Source organism: Amaranthus tricolor, chromosome 3 (genome assembly GCF_026212465.1).
Source record: "Amaranthus tricolor cultivar Red isolate AtriRed21 chromosome 3, ASM2621246v1, whole genome shotgun sequence".
Lineage (NCBI taxonomy): Eukaryota > Viridiplantae > Streptophyta > Magnoliopsida > Caryophyllales > Amaranthaceae > Amaranthus > Amaranthus tricolor.
Genome location: NC_080049.1, coordinates 28,595,256 through 28,615,885, shown reverse-complemented (window position 1 = coordinate 28,615,885; position 20,630 = coordinate 28,595,256). Strand labels below are relative to the sequence as shown.

General features: G+C 32.2%; 3 protein-coding genes and 1 long non-coding RNA gene across 7 annotated transcripts in view; 2 read left to right on the top strand and 2 right to left on the bottom strand.

Moving 5' to 3' along the window:
* LOC130807420 (uncharacterized) overlaps window positions 1-8,662 on the bottom strand; it is a 28,572-nt gene extending 19,910 nt beyond the window's left edge. Inside the window, exons 1-6 of one of the 4 annotated variants that reach the window (XM_057672624.1) lie at window positions 8,478-8,662; window positions 8,155-8,318; window positions 5,030-5,091; window positions 4,321-4,413; window positions 1,804-1,972; window positions 1,260-1,375 (exon numbers count right to left, since the gene is read on the bottom strand). In XM_057672624.1, the coding sequence (XP_057528607.1) occupies window positions 1,260-1,375; window positions 1,804-1,972; window positions 4,321-4,413; window positions 5,030-5,091; window positions 8,155-8,284 (570 nt within the window). In that variant the 5' untranslated portion in view covers window positions 8,285-8,318; window positions 8,478-8,662. Of the gene's footprint in view, window positions 1-628; window positions 687-1,259; window positions 1,376-1,803; window positions 1,973-4,320; window positions 5,092-8,154; window positions 8,319-8,477 lie in introns of those variants that run through there. The other 3 variants (XM_057672622.1, XM_057672621.1, XM_057672623.1) reach the window with 3 other exon arrangements.
* Window positions 8,663-9,151: 489 nt separating this feature from the next.
* On the top strand, window positions 9,152-11,575 carry LOC130807419 (uncharacterized). The gene is made up of 3 exons (XR_009040579.1): window positions 9,152-9,434; window positions 9,797-9,867; window positions 11,093-11,575. It is a non-coding gene; the product is annotated as an uncharacterized LOC130807419 (long non-coding RNA).
* Window positions 11,576-11,937: 362 nt separating this feature from the next.
* On the bottom strand, window positions 11,938-14,111 carry LOC130807418 (uncharacterized). Its single transcript, XM_057672620.1, has 2 exons — window positions 13,671-14,111; window positions 11,938-13,137 (listed from the first exon to the last, which is right to left on the bottom strand). The coding sequence occupies exons 1-2, from the start codon at window positions 13,988-13,990 to the stop codon at window positions 12,273-12,275; spliced, it is 1,185 nt and encodes a 394-aa protein (XP_057528603.1). The 5' UTR covers window positions 13,991-14,111; the 3' UTR covers window positions 11,938-12,272.
* A 4,204-nt stretch (window positions 14,112-18,315) lies between these two features.
* Window positions 18,316-20,542, top strand: LOC130809162 (uncharacterized). The gene is made up of 2 exons (XM_057674816.1): window positions 18,316-18,825; window positions 19,369-20,542. Exons 1-2 carry the CDS (start codon window positions 18,506-18,508, stop codon window positions 20,231-20,233), a joined length of 1,185 nt encoding a protein of 394 aa, XP_057530799.1. The 5' UTR covers window positions 18,316-18,505; the 3' UTR covers window positions 20,234-20,542.
* Window positions 20,543-20,630: the final 88 nt, after the last annotated feature.

The window sequence follows — 20,630 nt, the reverse complement described above, 5'->3', positions numbered from 1 at the left end:
TCAAAATGATAAAATTATAGATAAATTTGAGCCTCAAGAACAATTTAAAAATGTCTAGGACAAGTAGATCCTAACTTCCTGATGCTAATCTGCCAAATGCTTATTTTTACTTGACGCTCCAACATAGAGAAAAAAGAACAGTAAAGTCTTCATAAATAGTTGTGAATATGTTCCAGTGTCTAACATCCAAAACCATATCCAAATAACACACGTGATGCATTCGGGCATTTGCAAGGTGTGTGACCAAAGTCATCATCTCCAAACTATTAATTCCTTTAATGAATACCGGGGAAGATCTCTTTTGAAATCCATTTAGCCCCCTTGTCTAGTCTTATTGGCATTTTCAACGATCTTGGCATCTAGTGGACAACCATTGAAATTGATTTATAAGATCATGTAACCAATACCAATCGTTTGGAATTAAAAGCTTCGGTATCTTTATTTGTAGTTAGCAAATTTTTTCCATGGACTTGAAAGGATAGGGTAATTTTATGGGGAGGAGTATCATATATTATGTAAAGACGTAATGTGTATGTTTTTTTGCAGTGTGCAGAGGGAAGAGAAACCTAGTGGCTTAGTAGAATTTAGAAGTAGACTCTTTACAATTACCTAGACTCTTTACGATTACCTTTGTTCTTCAATGTTCAGAGCAAGTTTAATCTTCGATATCCATGCATAATGTTTAGCTACAATCCAATAGAATCTTTTTTAGATAAAATCATACTATAGTGAGAGAACTAATTAGTAATACTACCACTCCATCAACGAATAGTTTATCAAACCATTTGTAATAACATCAAAGCAATTAAGAACAAAACATTTTGAGCATGAATATCAGAACCAACGGTCAACTAAAAAAGGTTACAATATTGGCTAAATGCGTAAATAATAAACAATAACACATTGATCCAAACATTATGCAGAATAACAAGCATAGTGCCAAAATACAGTTTATGTCATAGTAACGGTAGCAAAATAAAATTTGTGGTTAATACGATGGCCTATACTAATATCAAAATTTTATAAGAACTAAACATGCTAGTCCGACATTTAGGCATATGTATTAAGTTAAACATAATGTTATTTTTCTGACAAGTCAACAAGTGCATATTGAATTCAACTCAATTTTGTAAAGCAACAATAACCACAATGACTCATTTTCAAGTGCAATTCACTTTGGAAAGGAAAATAAAGTCAAATTTCTATCACAATCACATGTATATTCAAAACGAAACAATGAAATCTTAATTGGTTCACACCTGAGGAGATGAGACAATTGAAAGCAAGCAAGGAAACAAGATAGGCACCAAAGAGGGTACAACTTTATCATCTATATCCCAAGCAAGAAGGGCCAAACACCTTAATGCACCATGCACTGCATAAAGTCAACCAAGAGTTAAAATTTTATCCCATCACAAGACAATGCCACATTAAAACAAAAGGTTTAATAGACCACAATAATTCAGTCATAACTACAACATATAAGTTTTAGCAAAGCGATGCACTGGATATCAAATGCATCAACTTAGCATTAAGTTTACTTTTCAAAGCATAACAATACATTTAAAAATAAAACATAAAATTTCATGTGTGAATCATATTCAATCATCTAAATGCAGAAGGGACAAAAGCCACTAATTGGCAAGCAACTTTGCAACATCATTTATTAAGCTTAATTTCACAAAATGAGGTATAATTCAAAATGATACAATGAAACACATAAAGCAAAGGTTACTAACTAAAAACAATGAATCTTATAAAACAAATACATTTCCAAGTAAAATTCAAGAACCCAAAACTTACCTCCATTCATATTAGTTTGATCATTAATCAACTTCATCAAGAAAGGCAACAATTCGGGCCAATGTTCTGGCCAATCATAGTATGCTATTGAAGCAACAACCATGCTAACTGCAGTGCATATTTTCTTGTGTGAATCATCCAAGCACAAGAGAAGTCTACGAATGACTTCCTGGAGAGACATAATTCAGTGAGAAAATTACGAAAAATTATATTTTCAAGTTACCTTATATTGGGATCGGGAAAACAAAATTGAAAGTGAGCCAATGGCTATAAAGACCATCGCTATAATATATATACATCAGTCATCAAATAGCTCCAAATCCGAGACCCAAAGCTATAGCACACTTTCGTTGTATTCATCTATATTTTATATATTGGCTTTCTTCACTAATTAGAAGCATAGAAGATCGCAACTTGAGGAGCTTAAAGAGGAAGATATACGGTAAAGATGGGGAATATCACAAGAGCGAACAATGAAATGAATAATTGGCACTTGATGAAATAATTCAACGAGAATATATGTATATAATCATTGGAATTGATATTAATAGTTATAGATCGGTATAAGATTTTATTATTAGTATTAGATAGGCTAAATAATTTTTAATTGTTACGATTTCTCATGCTAATTTCTTTTAATTCATGTAGCTGACTCATAGAGTTGAGGTTAAGGCTTTGTTATAGCTGTTATTTTTACTTATTTCACCACCCGTATCACAAAATTCTCAAGCTAAATTCCTGTTTATTATCATCGAAGACCAAGTTATGGACTAGAAAATGCTTTGAATTTGATCACAAACACACTCACTCTAACAATTGTTTACCATCTCACCACAGCCATAAAACTGGCAAATAAATCTATTTGAACTCAAAACTTTAATTTATCGTACAAGAAATTCAAGAGTTTGTCTATCGAAGTCACAAAATGACTAGACAAACATACACATAAATGAAATACATTCATCCACTCATTCTCGACACAGAATCTTCACAAGAGACAGCCAATGACAAAGTGCTCATCATGTACTGTACACCTCCATCTGAATGAATTATTACATATTAGTATATTACAAATCAAGAACTGAAAAAAAAAAATCACACCAAAGTTGAAAAAGAAAATCAATCCCACATGAATATCATTCACCAAAATCGTCAAGAATATTATTATTAAGCCCATTCTTAACCATCGACACGACCAAAAAATCAAACCACTAAAAATTTTATATTTCTTTCAAGATTATGTCAAATCGAAAATAATTACTTTAAGAATGCTCTAAATTTTAAAGCCCAGCAAAATCACCTTACAACTAACCATTAAAAATCTATGCTAGCAAAAGTGGATTGAAGTCTTCCCATGTTCACACTTTATAATTTGAAGACAAACATGTTTCTAATGGAAGATACACCATTTTCAACTTTAAAGAGCAAATATTAATTTTCTAAAAATAGAACCTTACACAAAGGTTTCACCATTTTTAGAGCTTTCAAATTTAATGTATTATAAACAAGAATTATGGGGAGATCTTTCATATGTATTTATGATGAATGAAGAGAAAAGATACTCACCACCCCTCTCTATTAAACAATACATTAACAAGATCCAAATGAAGAATCAATCTTGACTTTCTTATACATTTCCTAGCAAGTACTATTTCACCCACTCTATTTGCACAATATAAACATCATTGATCCTCTCCCTCTTAACCCCAAACACGAAACTAAGTGAGCATCTAAATTCCAAATTAACCATTTAAAATTGTCATTAATTTAGCATCCCTAAGCATCTTTCTAGTTTTTCCCTTCAGTCTTTGTCTATTTATTAGTCATGGAATAAATATGAGATTTTTTTCATTACACAAAAGTCGCCTTACACCGGATTTTGAGCTTATAGAACCACAAAAATTTGTTGCATATATAAGTTGTTATTCTAACATATTAGTCATTATTATTTTTTATAGTGTATTAGCCTATTAGGTTCTACAAAGTGTATTATAAATTTAATTTAAATATATTTTACTGAAAACTTTGATTACTACGATAAAATAAATATTCTCCAAGTAAAAAATTCATAGTGCAATGTCCGCAAAACAAGTCGTAACACTACGAGGTGTCGTGTCCACAACATTGCGCCCATTATCATAATTGCTACGACATCCACAAAGTTTTTTCTATGTTATCAATGCTTTCCACAAGGCAGAGAAGCTTAAGTCAAGAAAGTACGGATAATGAATTAACAAAAACTATCTATTATTTTAAATTGACCGTTTCTCAGAAAATTGATGGGAGCTTTAAAGGAGAAATAGTGTAATCAAAAAGAACAAAGTATTATATATGTCATTATTGCACATGTTTACAAGAAAAAACTTAAGCTTGTGACTCTGATGAGAATAGAAAAAGTAGTTTGTGTAATTGCAAATCCATCAAAGGTAAGAAAACTTAAAATATTCTACAATCAACATATTATGCACATATGGCATAAATTATTCCACTAACGGAAAAATATAAAATAAGAGTAACCTTCTCATCATTTGCAACAATAGGAGGCTCAAAGTTATCATCATCCTCATGCCAATGCTTTTTAATAAATTGCTTCAAGATAACAGCAGCTAGGTAAATTATGTTAAAGAAAACTCCAAGATAAATAGGTAGCGGTAACATGGAATAGAAGAGGTAAACAAAGAAAAAGGTTGTTGATATTGTTTAAGTTCAAATCGAAAAATTAATAAATACATAAAAAATTCCAAGACTTCCGCATACGGCTTTTAAACCAAAAAGAGGTACTCCTTCCAATGCAAATTAAAAGTGTGTTATGCTCACTATAATTGACTAATCTAGAAATACATTCAATTCAATGAAGTCATATCAATTAAGAATTGAGATGAATTCTAATGAGTTCAAAACACAACTAAAATTAGTTTAGAATGTTTGAAAAAGGGCTAGTCATTTTAGTCATTCGGTTAAATAAGTAAATCAAATTTTATTGAATATGTATCTTAAGTGTTTTACAAATTTTCTTATATATTAAGAGGTTTTTGATTTAAAAAAACATTTATTGAGGTATCGATGTTGCAAAATTCCTAGTGTCATACTAGCATTATAAATGACATCCCCTAAACATTTATTCTAGATAATAAACAAAAAAAAATTAAATTAGGGGGTGTATTCATCAACTCATTAAAAAATACAAAAGCATGCATGGAAAAGATTAGCACTAAAGAAAGGATATTTGTCGCAATCCGAATGACAATTCCCTATTTGCAGCAACTTTGGCTAATGCACTTCCAAAACCTACAAAATTAAGAAGGGTCAATGAAGAGTGAGATAGTCCTTTAACTTCTGCTTTAAAAGAAAATTGGAATGAGAGAGAAATTATCCCACATGTAATCAATATCAACACTTCTGTATGCAACATGACAATTGATGAAAACAATATTTAATTGAAACGAAAATTTTATACATGCGTAGAAGGCTTCATTAGATGACTTCCTTACAAATAAGGCACAAACTAAATAGCTCGGTGATAAGTGATATTTTTATATACTTTTCCATTCTTTTTATGGTGATATAGAAAATATAGTTGTATGATTTTGATCTATTCTATATGTATTTGTCACTTTGGTATTATTTGATGATTTGTGCCAAATTTGTGCGTTACATGGGTAATAGTGTAACACCCCGGCCCCTCGGACCGCTGGTGATTACTCTTGGAGACTGTAGATTAGCCCCACAAACCAACACAAGTCTTTCCAACGCACTTTGGCCTCACTCGTGCGCATCCGGGAAAAACTTCCCAGGAGGTCACCCATCCTAAGATTGCTCTCCACCAAGCACGCTTAACTGTGGAGTTCTTAGCAAATGGGCTCCCTAGAAAAGAAGATGCAGATATGAGTAGTCTATCATTCCTTTTTCAAACTAAACTTGGGATATTACACTAGTGTAATACCCCAAATTTAGCTTTAAAAAAACGATTGATAGACTACTTATATCAACAAGGTGCATCTTCTTTTCTAGGGAGCCCATTTGCTAAGAACTCCACAGTTAAGCGTGCTTGGTGGAGAGCAATCTTAGGATGGGTGACCTCCTGGGAAGTTTTCCCGGATGCGCACGAGTGAGGCCAAAGTGCGTAGGAAAGACTTGTGTTGGTTTGTGGGGCTAATCTACAGTCTCCAAGAGTAATCACCAGCGGTCCGAGGGGCCGGGGTGTTACAAATAGAGTGATTCTCATGTATTAGGGTGTGAGCATGGTCATCGATTAGCAAGAGTAAAGTGGGCTACCGCCCAGGGTCCTAAATTTTTTAGGCCCTAAAATTCTATTTTCATGTACTTAACTTGAATTAAATTTCGATACAATTTACATTTTTTGATAAGTAATGAGTTATTAGTGTTTTTCTTCATAGAGTAGTTCAAATATCAACAATAAAAACAAATGGTGTATCATATTATTCATTACACCTTAAGTTTTTAGGGCCCTTTTTATTTTTCACTGGAGCCCAAAAGTTAACCAGAGGACCTTGGGTGTGAGAAATAGAGTTTGTACTTGTATTTATTATAGCTTATTGGTTAACAATGAAGATGCAATGATATTTGGGTATAAAGCAAGCCCTAGTCAAGAATGAAAACCAAGGCCTTGCCCACAACTCGTGGCTCCGTCCTCCCAACGTGTACTCGGTTAGTCGAAGAAGAAAAGGACAAGAGTCAGAGAGTACGATTCATCAATCAGTCACAAGTTACTGCAACTGAGCTGATACGCTCAACAAGCCGACGACTCATTGTCCTCAAACCAACGACTCGTCACAAGTCTCATATGTCCACTTCATCCATTCCCTGCAATTCACTCATTACTTTAATCAGTTGTTAGTGGTGTTAGTGATGATAAGGGGGTTAGAAGTGAAATCCTTAATTACTTTCTTCATCCAAACTATAGCTATAAAAATATAATCACGGACGAACCATGATTTCACTGATTACAATTTTTGTCTCGGTGTCTACTTTCAGAGTCTCTCTAGTTATCCATTTGTGCGGAAGGTTTAGGAATCTAATTTATGAAGTGTGATAATTATTTACTTACTTCCTCCGTTCCATATTAGTTGCAACATTATGATATATGACACTATCATTCACCACTCTTAATTTGTGATTGATTTTTAATCTATAAGTTAAAATATAGTCAAGTAAGATTTTGTTTGATTCGTCTTGTTGCAAAGATTATTAATATGAAATTTTTACAATTTTATATTAGGAAAAATTGTTGTGAATAATACAACCTATTTTTAATTACTTGCCAATAATCCCACCTTTTGAAAATTTTTTAATAATCCAACTTTTGCTCTCAGTTTGTTGCCATGGACTCTTCAAAGAAATGACCTACTATATCAGGTTACCTCTTATCTTCTTCCTTCTTTATAATAATCCAATCTATTTTCCATTACCAACCAATAATCTCACCTTTAAAATTTTGTTCAATAATCCAACCTTTACTTTTTGTTTGTTGCCAATGGACCCTTCAAAAAACTAAATGAAATTGCTATTACTTCCCAAGCTTATGAAGTTAATCATTGCATAAATAGTAATTGTCTTTACATACATATACCATCAAATACGGGTGTTCAAAACCCGCTCCGCTTGACCCACACCCAACCCATTGTATATTATATTTATCAAGTTGAAATTTATACGTTAAAATATTATAAAAAATTAATAATAGTCGTAAGTTTTTCAATTACCTTCAAAGTAAAATACTCCTTTTAATCAGTGCCAAAGAGAAATTGAGTATTTTAAAAATTATAAATTTTTTGATAATAATTGAAGAGAAAATGTATTAAAGAAATTAAAAACGATTTAACATATATGGATGAGATATGTAGGATTATTATAAACTAGTGGCAAAGAGAAATTGAGTATTTAGCTTCTTGAAGGGTCCATTGGCAACAAAATGCAAACAAAGGTTGGATTATTAAAAGAAAATTCAAAGGTGGTATTATTGACAGGTAATAGGAAATAGGTTGGATTATTATAAAGAAGATGATGAGAATTAACCTGATATAGCAGGCCATTTTGTAAAGGGTCCATTGGCAACAAACTGAAAGCAAACGTTAGATTATTACAAATTTTTCAAAAGGTGAGATTATTAGCAGACAATTGAAAATAGGATTATTCATAACAAATTTTCCTTTTAATTAAAAATATTAAGGATTGAATTAGTGTATTGGAATGGTGAGTTAATGTTGCAATTATTTTGGTATGGACAAAGTATATTTTATTAGTTGAGTAACATAATAATTTCATCTTAAACGATTTACTAAATAATCAAATAACAATTGCAAAAGAAAAAAAAAGAGAGAGATTGACGACCATGTTGATTAGAAGCTTGAGTGAGAGAAGTCTCAGCAAAGGAACGAACTTGCTGGTTGGTATCAAGTGAAGCATTCAAACAATTGATAAGCCATTGTTGGTCTTGATCAAGATTAACCACGCTCGTCATACCGGCAATTCGCTAAAATCTCAGAAAATGAAACCTAAATCATGTCAATCAGCAAATTTCGATTAAACAACAGCAAAATCAGTAGAACAGATACTCGATTGTAACTGAAATAAACGTGAGGAACAATATGCAATCGAATATTGAAAGAGCGGAATAAATTGAATTAAAGAGAGATAAAGACAGATTAGATTACCGGTTGTTTTAGGGTTTTGGGAAGTCTGGGTAAGAAAAAACTAGAGAGTTGTTATTTTTTGAAATGTGGTAAATCCCGGCAATATTAGTAGATAGTAGCCTGGTAGAGTAGCAGTGGCGGGGTTTCTCGCGCTTTTGGAGTGACAACTGAAAAAATGGGAAGCACACCAGTCCAAATATCCAATTACTTGTATTTCTATATCTATATGAATTGAAAAAATTGTGTTGAATACTAATAGTATATCGGTTGTGAATAATCATATTATTAATTATTTTTAAATAATTTAATATTTGTATAACTGTTTTTTAATAACATTTTTTATCACATTTTAATCGATTATTGTACGAGAGAATATATTAATTATTTTCATGTTTTACTTTAAATCGTTTTTAGTTATAAGAATGAACTCTTAGGCGTTCTTCTTCACATCATAGAGGTTCCATTTTAAAAAGGAAAATTTAATTTTAAAAATTTCACCTTTTGTTAGTTGTCTTTCAAAGATTTCACTTTTCGATTATTTTTTAAAAATCCGATTTTTATAATGCATTTTCTTTTAAAGTATTAATTCATTAAATTACTTGTAAAATTCAACAATAAACAAATTAAAAACTAAAATTCAGCTAATAAAAAAGGCAAACCAATACTCTCATAGTAGCTCTCTCGACTATTGTTAGACATATGAGGTCCGAACCCCCTGAGTAAAAAAGAAGAATAGTAGCAAATAAAGTAAGCATACGGATTAGAGACAAGTATATTCGCTAACCGCCCGTGCATACGACACCGCCTATCTGCTATCAGCGGTCTGCCAAACATTCCGTTGTTTTCTAATCAATCCCTCCCTCGGCCTTAGCAATACGACGGTAAGAAAAACCGATGCTAATCTTCCTCTCCACACTCCACTTCAAGCCATGAATTGCACAAATTACCAATGTCTGCTTTTCATTCTTCAAGACTCAAGTATGAATGCTCTATCAATTTCTTTCCATGTTCTGTGATTTCTTTAATATGTTTGTAGTTTTTTTGTTGTATTTTACTGATTTTGCAAATTGAATTGAACCTTTTACTCCATCTATTTTTATTTGTTCTTTTCAATCACTTTTATTTAGATTGATGTGTAAATTTAAAAGATAAATAATATTATTTATGAGTTTTTAAAAATTTTAAAAATTTAATATTTAGAAAGTATATATTTAGACGATCTAAATTATAGTTAAAGTTTGACATTAAAATTAAAATTCGTAAATTTTAATTGGGAAGAACATATGAAAGCGTTGGGTACATGATAATAAACAATTAAAGTCTGTTTCTCTTATACAAAGGTATCAGCCCACAAGGATCCGAAGATTGGTTTGTGGATGACGATGATGACGAGAATATGCAAAAGATTGAGGTATTATAATTAATAATTTATAAACTACCTCTCTTTTACAAAGATTGTATCTGAATTAGAAGTATTTGATTAGTAAGAAACCTTATTGACAAGTATTGAGTAATAAATTAAACAATATTTAAGTATGTTTTAATTTTTAAATGCTTTATTTGGAGTTGTGATAAATGTCAGCGTCTTCATGAAAAATCTGCAAGCTTAGTTTGTTCGGTCGACCGGTGAAACGTTGCAAGTAGTATATTGTTTGGAGGATTATCGTTCCCAAATGCCCAACTACTGGAGATTTGTGAACTAAGCACCCCACTCTAGTTTGCGTTCACTTAGAAAACTCCGGCAACTATGAATGTTGTTTTCTATCAATTTTTTGTGTTGTTATGATTAGCTTCTTTTAATAACTTTTTGAATGAGTTGATTTGTTTTTTTTTTTTTTCCCGCTAAGGCTTTAGTTAAAGTCCACCAAACTATATTTTCATTTGTCTAGCGTATACTCAGTTTATACTGATGTATATTTGGTATGTCATTTATGTGGCCTGTCAGAGGTTGTTGCAAGTTTTGGAAATCAATAGGTTCGGCTTGGGATCATGCTTCGCCTTTTTGTCATGTTTTATAGTTTAGTGCAAGCACTTGTAAGGCTTGGACTTTAGGGATTGTTAGTAAGATTGTGATTATGTTCTTTTGGATTTTTATTGCGGTCGATCATGATACAAGCAACCCTAGTAGTTTAGTACATAGTCTTCCACTAGTTTAACATAAGTCCTTTCTTATAAGGCTCCAACCATAAACTTAAGTACTCAAATTGTTTTATAAGGCTCCAACCATAAGCTTAACCTAATGACTGTAGCTTTAGGATATATTATATACTCTATCACGACTCTGAATATTCCACTTAAAATGAAAGGTGGATGAGATTTGAACACTTTACACTTCTATCATATTGGTATTAATTTAACCAAAACCTTAAGCTAATGGTTGTAGGCTTGCAGCCCCAGAGTATATATATTGATATTTGATATAGACACGATATCAATACATGATAGAAGGTCACGGTTTTGAATTACAAATCAGTTCAAACTTTTGGTTAAGTTGGGTTCTTTAACATTTACAACTTCAACGCGACTTTAACCAACTATGATAACTCATGCGAACATCTGCTCACCCTTTACATTTCCCATCTGCTTTGATTGCGTAATTCTGAATGGATGACAGTGGTTGATTTGATTGGTAATAGGAATCAAGTAAACCTCATCATGGGAGTGATAGCTTGAATTCTGGCCATTCTGAATATGGTGTTCAATGGTGAGGCGCTTGTTTTGAGGAAACGGAAGATGATATATAGATGGATCAGTGCACAACCTAAAGCAGCACGTTTTTGTGGATTCTTCATCTTGAATTACTAAGTAACCTGAATTTGGACCTTCTGGAGGTGATGATATTCTTTCTGGGGAGTTTTTGTAAGGGACAATGGTCTTGTTGTGTACATTGTCTTCCTACTTACTTTTGTTAATTAGTATGCATTTAAATTTTGTTTTATAGTAGTCCTACTAAGATTATTGTTGCCTTTTTTGAAGATATTTATCGTGTGCCAAAAAGCTTATATTGGCAATATGCTCCCATCATTTCTAGTTTAAGTTTAGACCATAACATAACATGACATAATACTCTACAGATTAGGTTGACTAGTTGTTTTTCTTAATATAACAAAGTAGTTTAATGTTTTGGTTTGATTATATTATCACAAACAAGCAAGATGCAACTAAACTAATCCACTCACAAATCTGATCTCTGTCTGTTGTAATCACTTTCCCGTACACACTATAAATGAGAGTAGAAGGTAGCGAAACACAGTTAATTTTTGCTGTCAGTAGTTTTTTTAATATTCCGAGATGATTTTCGATGTTTCTGTCATTGTGTGTAGTTTAAGGATGTCTCAAGTTTTATCTGCAGAGTGCAGATTGTAAAAGACAAATGAAAAACAAGTTGAATCTGTGTTAGTATCCCTTATGAGTTTTTGATAGTGATTTAGATCATTTTTGCTTCCCAATTTCCCTCTAAATCTTCATTCAGCACTGATCATGATCAGAAATAGTGATATCACATATATGGTTTGAAATACAATCTTAAATTTGTATTATTTTCTGAAACACTATGCACACTACATGATACGTCCAGTATCTTAATGGTATACTTTAGCGATAACAATTCACACAGCCAAAGCAGAACCTTGATGCAATTACATAAAACAGCATCAGGACTTTTGGTATTTTCTAAAACTCGCCGCAAAATAATTAGAATATACAGAGAAATTACAAACTGATGAATGAGTTTAAATATTGCGAAGTATAGGTGATGCAGAGGATGACATAGGTCTAATTGACTCTAGAATAACACATGATTCGTTCTTGTTTATGTCACTCCCATTTGAATCTTATCTGGTGAGTGTGTTTAAAATCATATGTTAGCAATACGCTCCCATCATTCCTCTTAAGAACAAAAGTTTCGAACACAATATAGCACCCAAAACTTGTCCAATCTCCTGTTCCTGGGTATTCCTCATCTTTTACCACCCTGACATGCTTCTCTTTCCCTTTAACCCATCCAACTCTCTCTTGTTCCCACATCATTCTCGCTATAATCAGCGAACTCAGACCTACTTGTTCATTGGCTCCTCTCCCGTCGACAGTCTTAAACCACACCACTCCTCCGCTGTCATTTCTGTCTACTTGCACAGCTTCCTGACCTGTAATTCTTACCATTTCTATTGGAACCACTACATTTACAGATGCTACTTTTTCTTGATTGTAACTATTTTCAGCAGCAAATATTCGCTCCCACCGTTGCTCAAGTGTCATCTCATAGAACATAGACTGTTTGACTTGATCTTTAGCCCTTCCATCTTCGATGAACATAAAAGGACAGTACCATTTACCAACAACTACAGACTTTGAACAGTCTTGAGTTAGTGGGAAATTGAAGTCTGGAAGATGAGCTCGAAGAGATGAGTCAAGACCTCGAGCTTCTCCAAGGGTGGAATTTTTTAGTTTCTTTGCATTCATCTGCCATCCACTTCTGCGTAAAAACTCTGGAGGGTGACCATCAGGAGCCACAGATTTTGCTACAAGGTAGGTACTACCTAGGCATCCTACCTTTTCAGAGAACTCAAACTGCTGATATATGTCATTTGGATTAAAAGGTTTTGGTTTGACATCTTTGATGAATGGAATGCAGAAACAGCAAGTCCCCTGATCTTCTTCCTTTGAGCTTGCATATGCATCCCTAAACAATTGTTTCCAAAAGGGGAAGCTTGTCAATTTGCTAATATTTTTGTTAAAAAAAGTGTACATAACGTATACTAATACATTATATAACATGGGTCGAGTTCAAATCAAATACCATACGAATTGTGCTTAAGTGTGAACTTGCGAACCTATTACTTGGCAAAAAAGTGGTGCCATTGGTTTTTTTTGGGATTTTCATGGGTGAAAAGTAATACTTTTTGATGTAAAATTAACACTTTTTGAAAATTGTGACTTTTTAAAGTCACATGTGTTACTTTTTATAGAATCCAGAAAAAAAATACTAACTCTTTTTTCGAGAAAGTAACTGGTTCACAGTTCACTTTTAAGAAGCGTTCGCGCCTGAACTTTTCCCTATATAACATATTATGAGATTCTAACCACAAACTTAAGCTTGTGATTAATTTGATTTTTGGACACGTATCAGAATTCAATGTGACACGATGTGACAGGTTTGGATCTGATCAAGAATCAACTTAAGCTTTTGGTCAACTCACACAAGCATCTGCTTACCCTTTACGTTTCCCATCTGCTTTGATTGCATAATACCGATTAGATGACAGTGGTTGATTGATGATAGGAATCAAGTAAACCTCATCATAGGAGTGATAGCTGGAATTTTCGCCGGTCTGAACATGGTATTCAATAGAGAGACGCTTATTTTGGGGAAATGGCAGATGATTAATAGATGGGTCTGTGCACAAACCAAAACAGCAGGTTTTTGTGGATTCTTCATCTTGAATAACCAAGAAACCTGAATTTGGACCTTCTGGAGGTAATGATATTGTTTCTGGGGAGTTTTTGTACAGGGATAATGGTTTAGTGGTATACATTGTCTTCTTAATTTACTCTTCTTAGATACAATTAAGCTTGGCTTTATAGTAGTCCTATACTAGACAGTTTTTGCCTGTTTATAAAGATTATTCACTTTGACCAAGTCTAAATGTAATTAATGCTGCCAATTAAACTTTTGTCCCATTTAATTTGCAATATTTTTTTATTTTTTGTCCCATTGCATCATTCATATTTTTTAAAATATGACTCACCACTTTCTTTTAATTTCATTTATACATTTTAATTCTCTTTTAGTTTCATTTTCGCAATCTATTCTTTTTCTTTATTTATTACCATTATTCACCTTTTTCTTAAAAATAAAATTTTTTTATTTAATGTAAATTATACATGACGGACGAGTACATTTACAATCTATTCCATCATTATACTCTCTTATTGTCGTGACCCTATGAAACATTTGTATTTTGGTTCATTCTTTATGCTTTGTAATAGTTTTATTTTGATAATAATATCACTAATGTGAAATAAGGAGGCGGAAAAGGCCTGTATTTATGTTTCATCCAGTCTTATATGAGACCATTTTCACCGTGAGACAGACCCATACAAACAGCTCAAAGTTAAACTTATATAGGAGTTTACTAGATAAAAAAAGTTTTTGTCATTAAATTTTAACAAATTTAAAATTGGGTCAATCTATATCAAGCCGTCTCACGGTGAAACGGTCTTAATAAAGAATTTGTCATGTTTCATAGCTTCCTCCGTTCTGAAATACTCGCTACATTTCGATTATGTGCATTATTATTGATCGTTCAAGTTTATTTTATATATTGCGACTAATGTGTAAGTATAGTCAAGTGGGATCTTATTTGAATTTTCTAATCGCATGCTTTCATAATATTAACTTTTTATAATTTTTAGATTTGTAATTCAACATATAAATAAACAAAACAACGCATTAAAATGCGTTAAAAGTGAAATGTAGCATATATAATAGAACAGATGAAGTATATATTACGATAAATATACAAACCTAGGTTAAAGATACAGGCTTAGCCGTAAAGAATTTGTAAAATACAACAATGTCCTTATAGGCTTAATTGGTTATGTTTGAAAATTTGAACAAAATAAGGGTTTTTTCAAAAATTATTTCAAACTAAGTTTGTAAAAAAATTTCTCAAAATAAGCACATCAAACCCATTCTTTAAGTTATGGAGTTTGTTCCCAACATAAGTCCTCAATGAATTGCCCTTGACTTGGTTGTTAATAGCCTTCTTTTAGCAACAACAATCTGTTTTCTCATATTTTTCCCAAGCCCATAGTTTCCCAAGTCCATAATTGTTCACATAAAGTATGAAGTTAGATTAATAATAAATTATCTAATTTGAAGTAATTCAACGTATTTATCCAAAAAAGTACTAGTGATTCAGAAATAATTGTTTTGATAAAAATTTGTTTTGAACTTTAATAGCAATTAGTATCAAAATTAATATTTAAATACTAATAATACATGTAGTTTCCAAGCTACTAATAATACATGTAGGCATGTAGCAATTAGGATCATTTTTCAATTGCATAGAAAATACTAATTTAATTCATATCTTTAACTAACATTTTAAAATACTAATACTAATAATAAATGTAGTATCTAAGCTCAAATACTCCATCGTATAAGTTATAACCATACCTTCTACCGTAAAAAATACATCCCAAAATTCAAATAAAAGGTTTGGAAATAAAGCCATAACATATTGCATTGCAAGCCATGAAATATCATTAAAGATGCCTATTGATTATGAAGATGTAATTATGGAATTATCAATACAAATGGCTTAAAGTACAGAGGAACTAACACATTACAAACAAGATATCAGTTTTCAATTGTGGAATTTCCAACTAGTATATTACAAACAACATATCAAGATATCAACTAGCACATAACAAATTCATATGCACATTATTGTTCTTATTATGAGAGCAATCCAACAAACATATGGGTTTGGTTTATGACTTTTGGCTTTTGGCTTAGTTTTTTGGTTGACTTTTAGTTTTTAACTTGTTAGTTAGTCAAACAACTAAAAAAAGTGTTTGGTAAATGACTTGTAAGCCAAAATGAAGAACCTGCTGCAACTAATTTTTTTGTTGGCTTTTAGTTTGTTGACCTATTTTTTTTATAATAAACAGCCAAAAGCCGGTATCCAAATTTACCAAACATATCCACAAATAGTTGGCCTTTTCAGTTAACTTAAAAGCCAACAAAAACAGCTAACATTTTCAGCTGGTCAAATAAGCCAACTAAAAAAGTCAACCGCCAACAGCCAATTGCCAATAACCAACAAAGTATCAATTTTTTCCCTAAAATATTAACAAATAAAAATATACTTTTAAACAATCCAAGTTTATACCAGATAAATTTATAAGTGATCATAAATTGAATAAAGGAGATGTTTGAGAGCTTTGTGGGTTTTTAATGGAGGTAATGGCGATTTAAAATCTATGAAAGTTGGGGGGAAATGACTTGGGAAGAAGAAGTTGTGTATTTAGTTCGCAAATGGTCTGTTGTTAATAACACTGGAAGAACAATAATTAGTCAAAAATTAAGTCAATCTATTGCCCGCTTTGACTAGTTATTAATCGGCCGTAGTTACTAAGAACGGGTTATTTCTTACCACAGCTTCAGATAAAAGACGCTTATTTGATAGATATTTTCTTGAACGTTTACTTTGGTAATTTTTTATGAGCTTATTTTTTTAGATAAATTCGTAATATTCCACCAGTTATTTTAATTCTTATTTATATTTTTTTCTTCGACTTATAACTTAATCGGATAACGTCATTTATATAATGTAATCATGCCGTCATTTTCTTAATACCAGTGTGTTAGGGGCAGAGGAAGTGACCAAGAAGCAAGCTGGCAGGAATCAAGATATTATAGGGTCACCTTCCGGATTCTTTACGTCCCTGAGCCTTGTGTGGTACTACGACTAGATTTATTTATTAGGTTGACTTGACTAAATAATCAGGTCAACCTGATTAATAAAAAATATATTAAATAGATTTTTTTGTTTTTTTTTTTAAAAATGTTTATGCTTATTCACAAATCTATACCTCTGAGCGCAAAATTTGCATTCATTACATACAACATTTTAACACAATTTTTTAAAAATTCAAACACTCAAATTCAAAAGTTAGAATTCAAATTATAATCGACTGTGGCGGAATAAAAATTTTAGAGATTTTATTTTTTTTATGTTTTTGAAATGGGATCCTTCCTCATATTAAAAGATATAAATTTTTTCACTTTAAGAAAAATAATTCAAGACAAAATAAATTTTAACATTATATTACTGTAAATATAAAAAAAGTTTACAAACAAATCACATAAAAGTGTTGCTAAAAACCGGCTTAATTAGTACCATTTAATATTTAAGGTCCATGGGGACTCTAGGCGGTCGGCTACCCCGAATGCCCTAAAAACTGACCCTTATAATAGACTATGGTAAAATTGCTCAATTAAATCATATATATTTTTTATTTACGTGAAATTAGAAATATTGTTAGATTAATTGATAATTATAAAGAGTTACACAAATCCAAGACATGGTAACAATACAATTATAATATTTCTTAGGATATCGACAATATAATAACTACTAATATACCTAGATAAGGATATATACAAAGTTACTAAAAATACTAAGAATAAAATAATAGGAGTATTTAACAATATTATTAACAACAAATCTCCTGTGAGACGGCCGCATAGGTGCGATCACTCACAGGTTCAACCTATAATTTTAAAGTTTGAATTGAACATTTTAGACCTTGAAATAGGCATTTAAAGTCTTGAAATTGACAAACTTTAAATCATAGGAATATACATTCTAAGTCTTGAATGGATATTCTACCGTTGGAATAGGTAAGTAAAATATAGAATTAAGGATTAGAGTAGGGGTTTTAAGAGTTAAAATTAGCATTTTTAATAGTGAAATGAGTGTTTTAAGGGTTGAAGTCGATAGCTAAAAAATTAAATTAAGCCTATAGAAAAGGAAGATTGACGCTTAAAGCAGGAGTTTTAAGTATTAGATTTTACTTTCTAAGTCTTAAAATGAATGTTTTGAGACTTAAATTCGACAAGTATAAAAAAATTTTAGTCACACGCATGAGACAGCCACGTACAAGTTTTTGTGTATTATTAATTGTATTATTATATGGCATTTCTCAATGAAAATATGTGCAGCCAAGTAGCCAACCCTCTTTGAAACGTCTACAACCAATAACAAGCAGGTCATTTGGTTGACCTGATAAAGAATATAATCACAAGTGTAGAAGAGAATTTTCTTGAATGTCAATAATACAATGTTTTAGGAAGTTTCTGAGTAATTTTATCCCATTCACATAGTTTATCATCGGAATTGTCATACAGAATTAACAAAACTTGCAGCCTAATTCACAATCTACACCTAACAAATTAAATATTTATAAACAGATAATCTTAATAGCACTACTATAAAGCCAAACTTAATTGTATCTAAGAAAAGTAAATTAAGAAGACAATGTATACCACTAAAACATTATCCCTGTACAAAAACTCCCCAGAAACAATATCGTTACCTCCAGAAGGTCCAAATTCAAGTTACTTGGTTATTCAAGATGAAGAATCCACAAAAACCTGCTGTTTTGGTTTGTGCACAGACCCATCTATTAATCATCTGCCATTTCCCCAAAATAAGCGTCTCTCTATTGAATACCGTGTTCAGACCGGCGAAAATTCCAGCTATCACTCCTATGATGAGGTTTACTTGATTCCTATCATCAATCAACCACTGTCATCTAATCGGTATTATGCAATCAAAGCAGATGGGAAACGTAAAGGGTAAGCAGATGCTTGTGTGAGTTGACCAAAAGCTTAAGTTGATTCTTGATCAGATCCAAACCTGTCGCATCGTGTCACATTGAATTCTGATACGTGTCCAAAAATCAAATTAATCACAAGCTTAAGTTTGTGGTTAGAATCTCATAATATGTTATATAGGGAAAAGTTCAGGCGCGAACACTTCTTAGAAGTGAACTGTGAACCAGTTACTTTCTCGAAAGAAGAGTTACTATTTATTTTCTGGATTTCTTTTAGTTAAAAAGTAACACCTGTGACTTTAAAAAGTCACAATTTTCAAAAAGTGTTAATTTTACATCAAAAAGTATTACTTTTCACCCATGAAAATTCCCCAAAACAAACCAAAGGCACCACTTTTTTGCCAAGTAATAGGTTCGCAAGTTCACACTTGAGCACAGTTCGTATGATATTTGATTTGAACTCGACCCATGTTATATAATGTATTAGTATACGTTATGTACACTTTTTTTTTAACAAAAATAGTAGTAAATTGACAAGCTTCCCCTTTTGGAAACAATTGTTTAGGGATGCATATGCAAGCTCAAAGGAAGAAGATCAGGGGACTTGCTGTTTCTGCATTCCATTCATCAAAGATGTCAAACCAAAACCTTTTGATCCAAATGACATATATCAGCAGTTTGAGTTCTCTGAAAAGGTAGGATGCCTAGGTAGTACCTACCTTGTAGCAAAATCTGTGGCTTCTGATGGTCACCCTCCAGCGTTTTTACGCAGAAGTGGATGGCAGATGAATGCAAAGAAACTAAAAAATTCCACCCTTGGAGAAGCTCGAGGTCTCGACTCATCTCTTCGAGCTCATCTTCCAGACTTCAATTTCCCAGTAACTCAAGACCGTTCAAAGTCCGTCGTTGTTGGTAAATGGTACTGTCCTTTTATGTTCATCGAAGATGGAAGGGCTAAAGATCAAGTCAAACAGTCTATGTTCTATGAGATGACACTTGAGCAACGTTGGGAGCGAATATTTGCTGCTGAAAATAGTTACAATCAAGGAAAAGTAGCATCAGTAAATGTAGTGGTTCCAACAGAAATGGTAAGGATTACAGGTCAGGAAGCTGTGCAAGTAGACAGAAATGACAGCAGAGGAGTGGTGTGGTTTAATACTGTCGACGGGAGAGGAGCCAATGAACAAGTAGGTCTGAGTTCGCTGATTATAGAGAGAATGATGTGGGAACAAGAGAGAGTTGGATGGGTTAAAGGGGAAGAGAAGCATGTCAGGGTGGTAAAAGATGAGGAATATCCAGGAACAGGAGATTGGACAAGTTTTGGGTGCTATATTGTGTTCGAAACTTTTGTTCTTAAGAGGAGTGATGGGAGCGTATTGCTAACATATGATTTTAAACACACTCACCAGATAAGATTCAAATGGGAGTGACATGAACAAGAACGAATCATGTGTTATTGTAGAGTCAATTAGACCTATGTCATCCTCTGCATCACCTATACTTCGCAATATTTAAACTCATTCATCAGTTTGTAATTTCTCTGTATATTCTAATTATTTTGCAGCACATATCAGAAAATACATAATGTTACGTTGTACTGTGTGATTGCATACATATATAGATCAATTTGTTCAGTTAGATTTCGAACATGTGCAAAGTGTCCGACCACACATGACCTCTAAAATAGCAGCCAAAAATATTTAATCATATATACTTCCTCCGTTCCAAAATACTTTCATTATTTAACTTTTCATGCAGTTCAATGCACTAATTCAATTTTATCTCTAATTATATATTAATAATCTTTGCATTGAAACGAATTAAACA

Coding starts and splice junctions, on each gene's coding strand:
- LOC130807418 (XM_057672620.1), bottom strand. CDS start 13,990: ATGTATACCACTAAACCATTATCCCTGTACAAAAACTCCCCAGAAACA. Junction 13,138..13,670: donor GCAGATGGGAAACGTAAAGG/GTAAGCAGATGC, acceptor ACAATTGTTTAG/GGATGCATATGCAAGCTCAA.
- LOC130809162 (XM_057674816.1), top strand. CDS start 18,506: ATGTATACCACTAAAACATTATCCCTGTACAAAAACTCCCCAGAAACA. Junction 18,826..19,368: donor GCAGATGGGAAACGTAAAGG/GTAAGCAGATGC, acceptor ACAATTGTTTAG/GGATGCATATGCAAGCTCAA.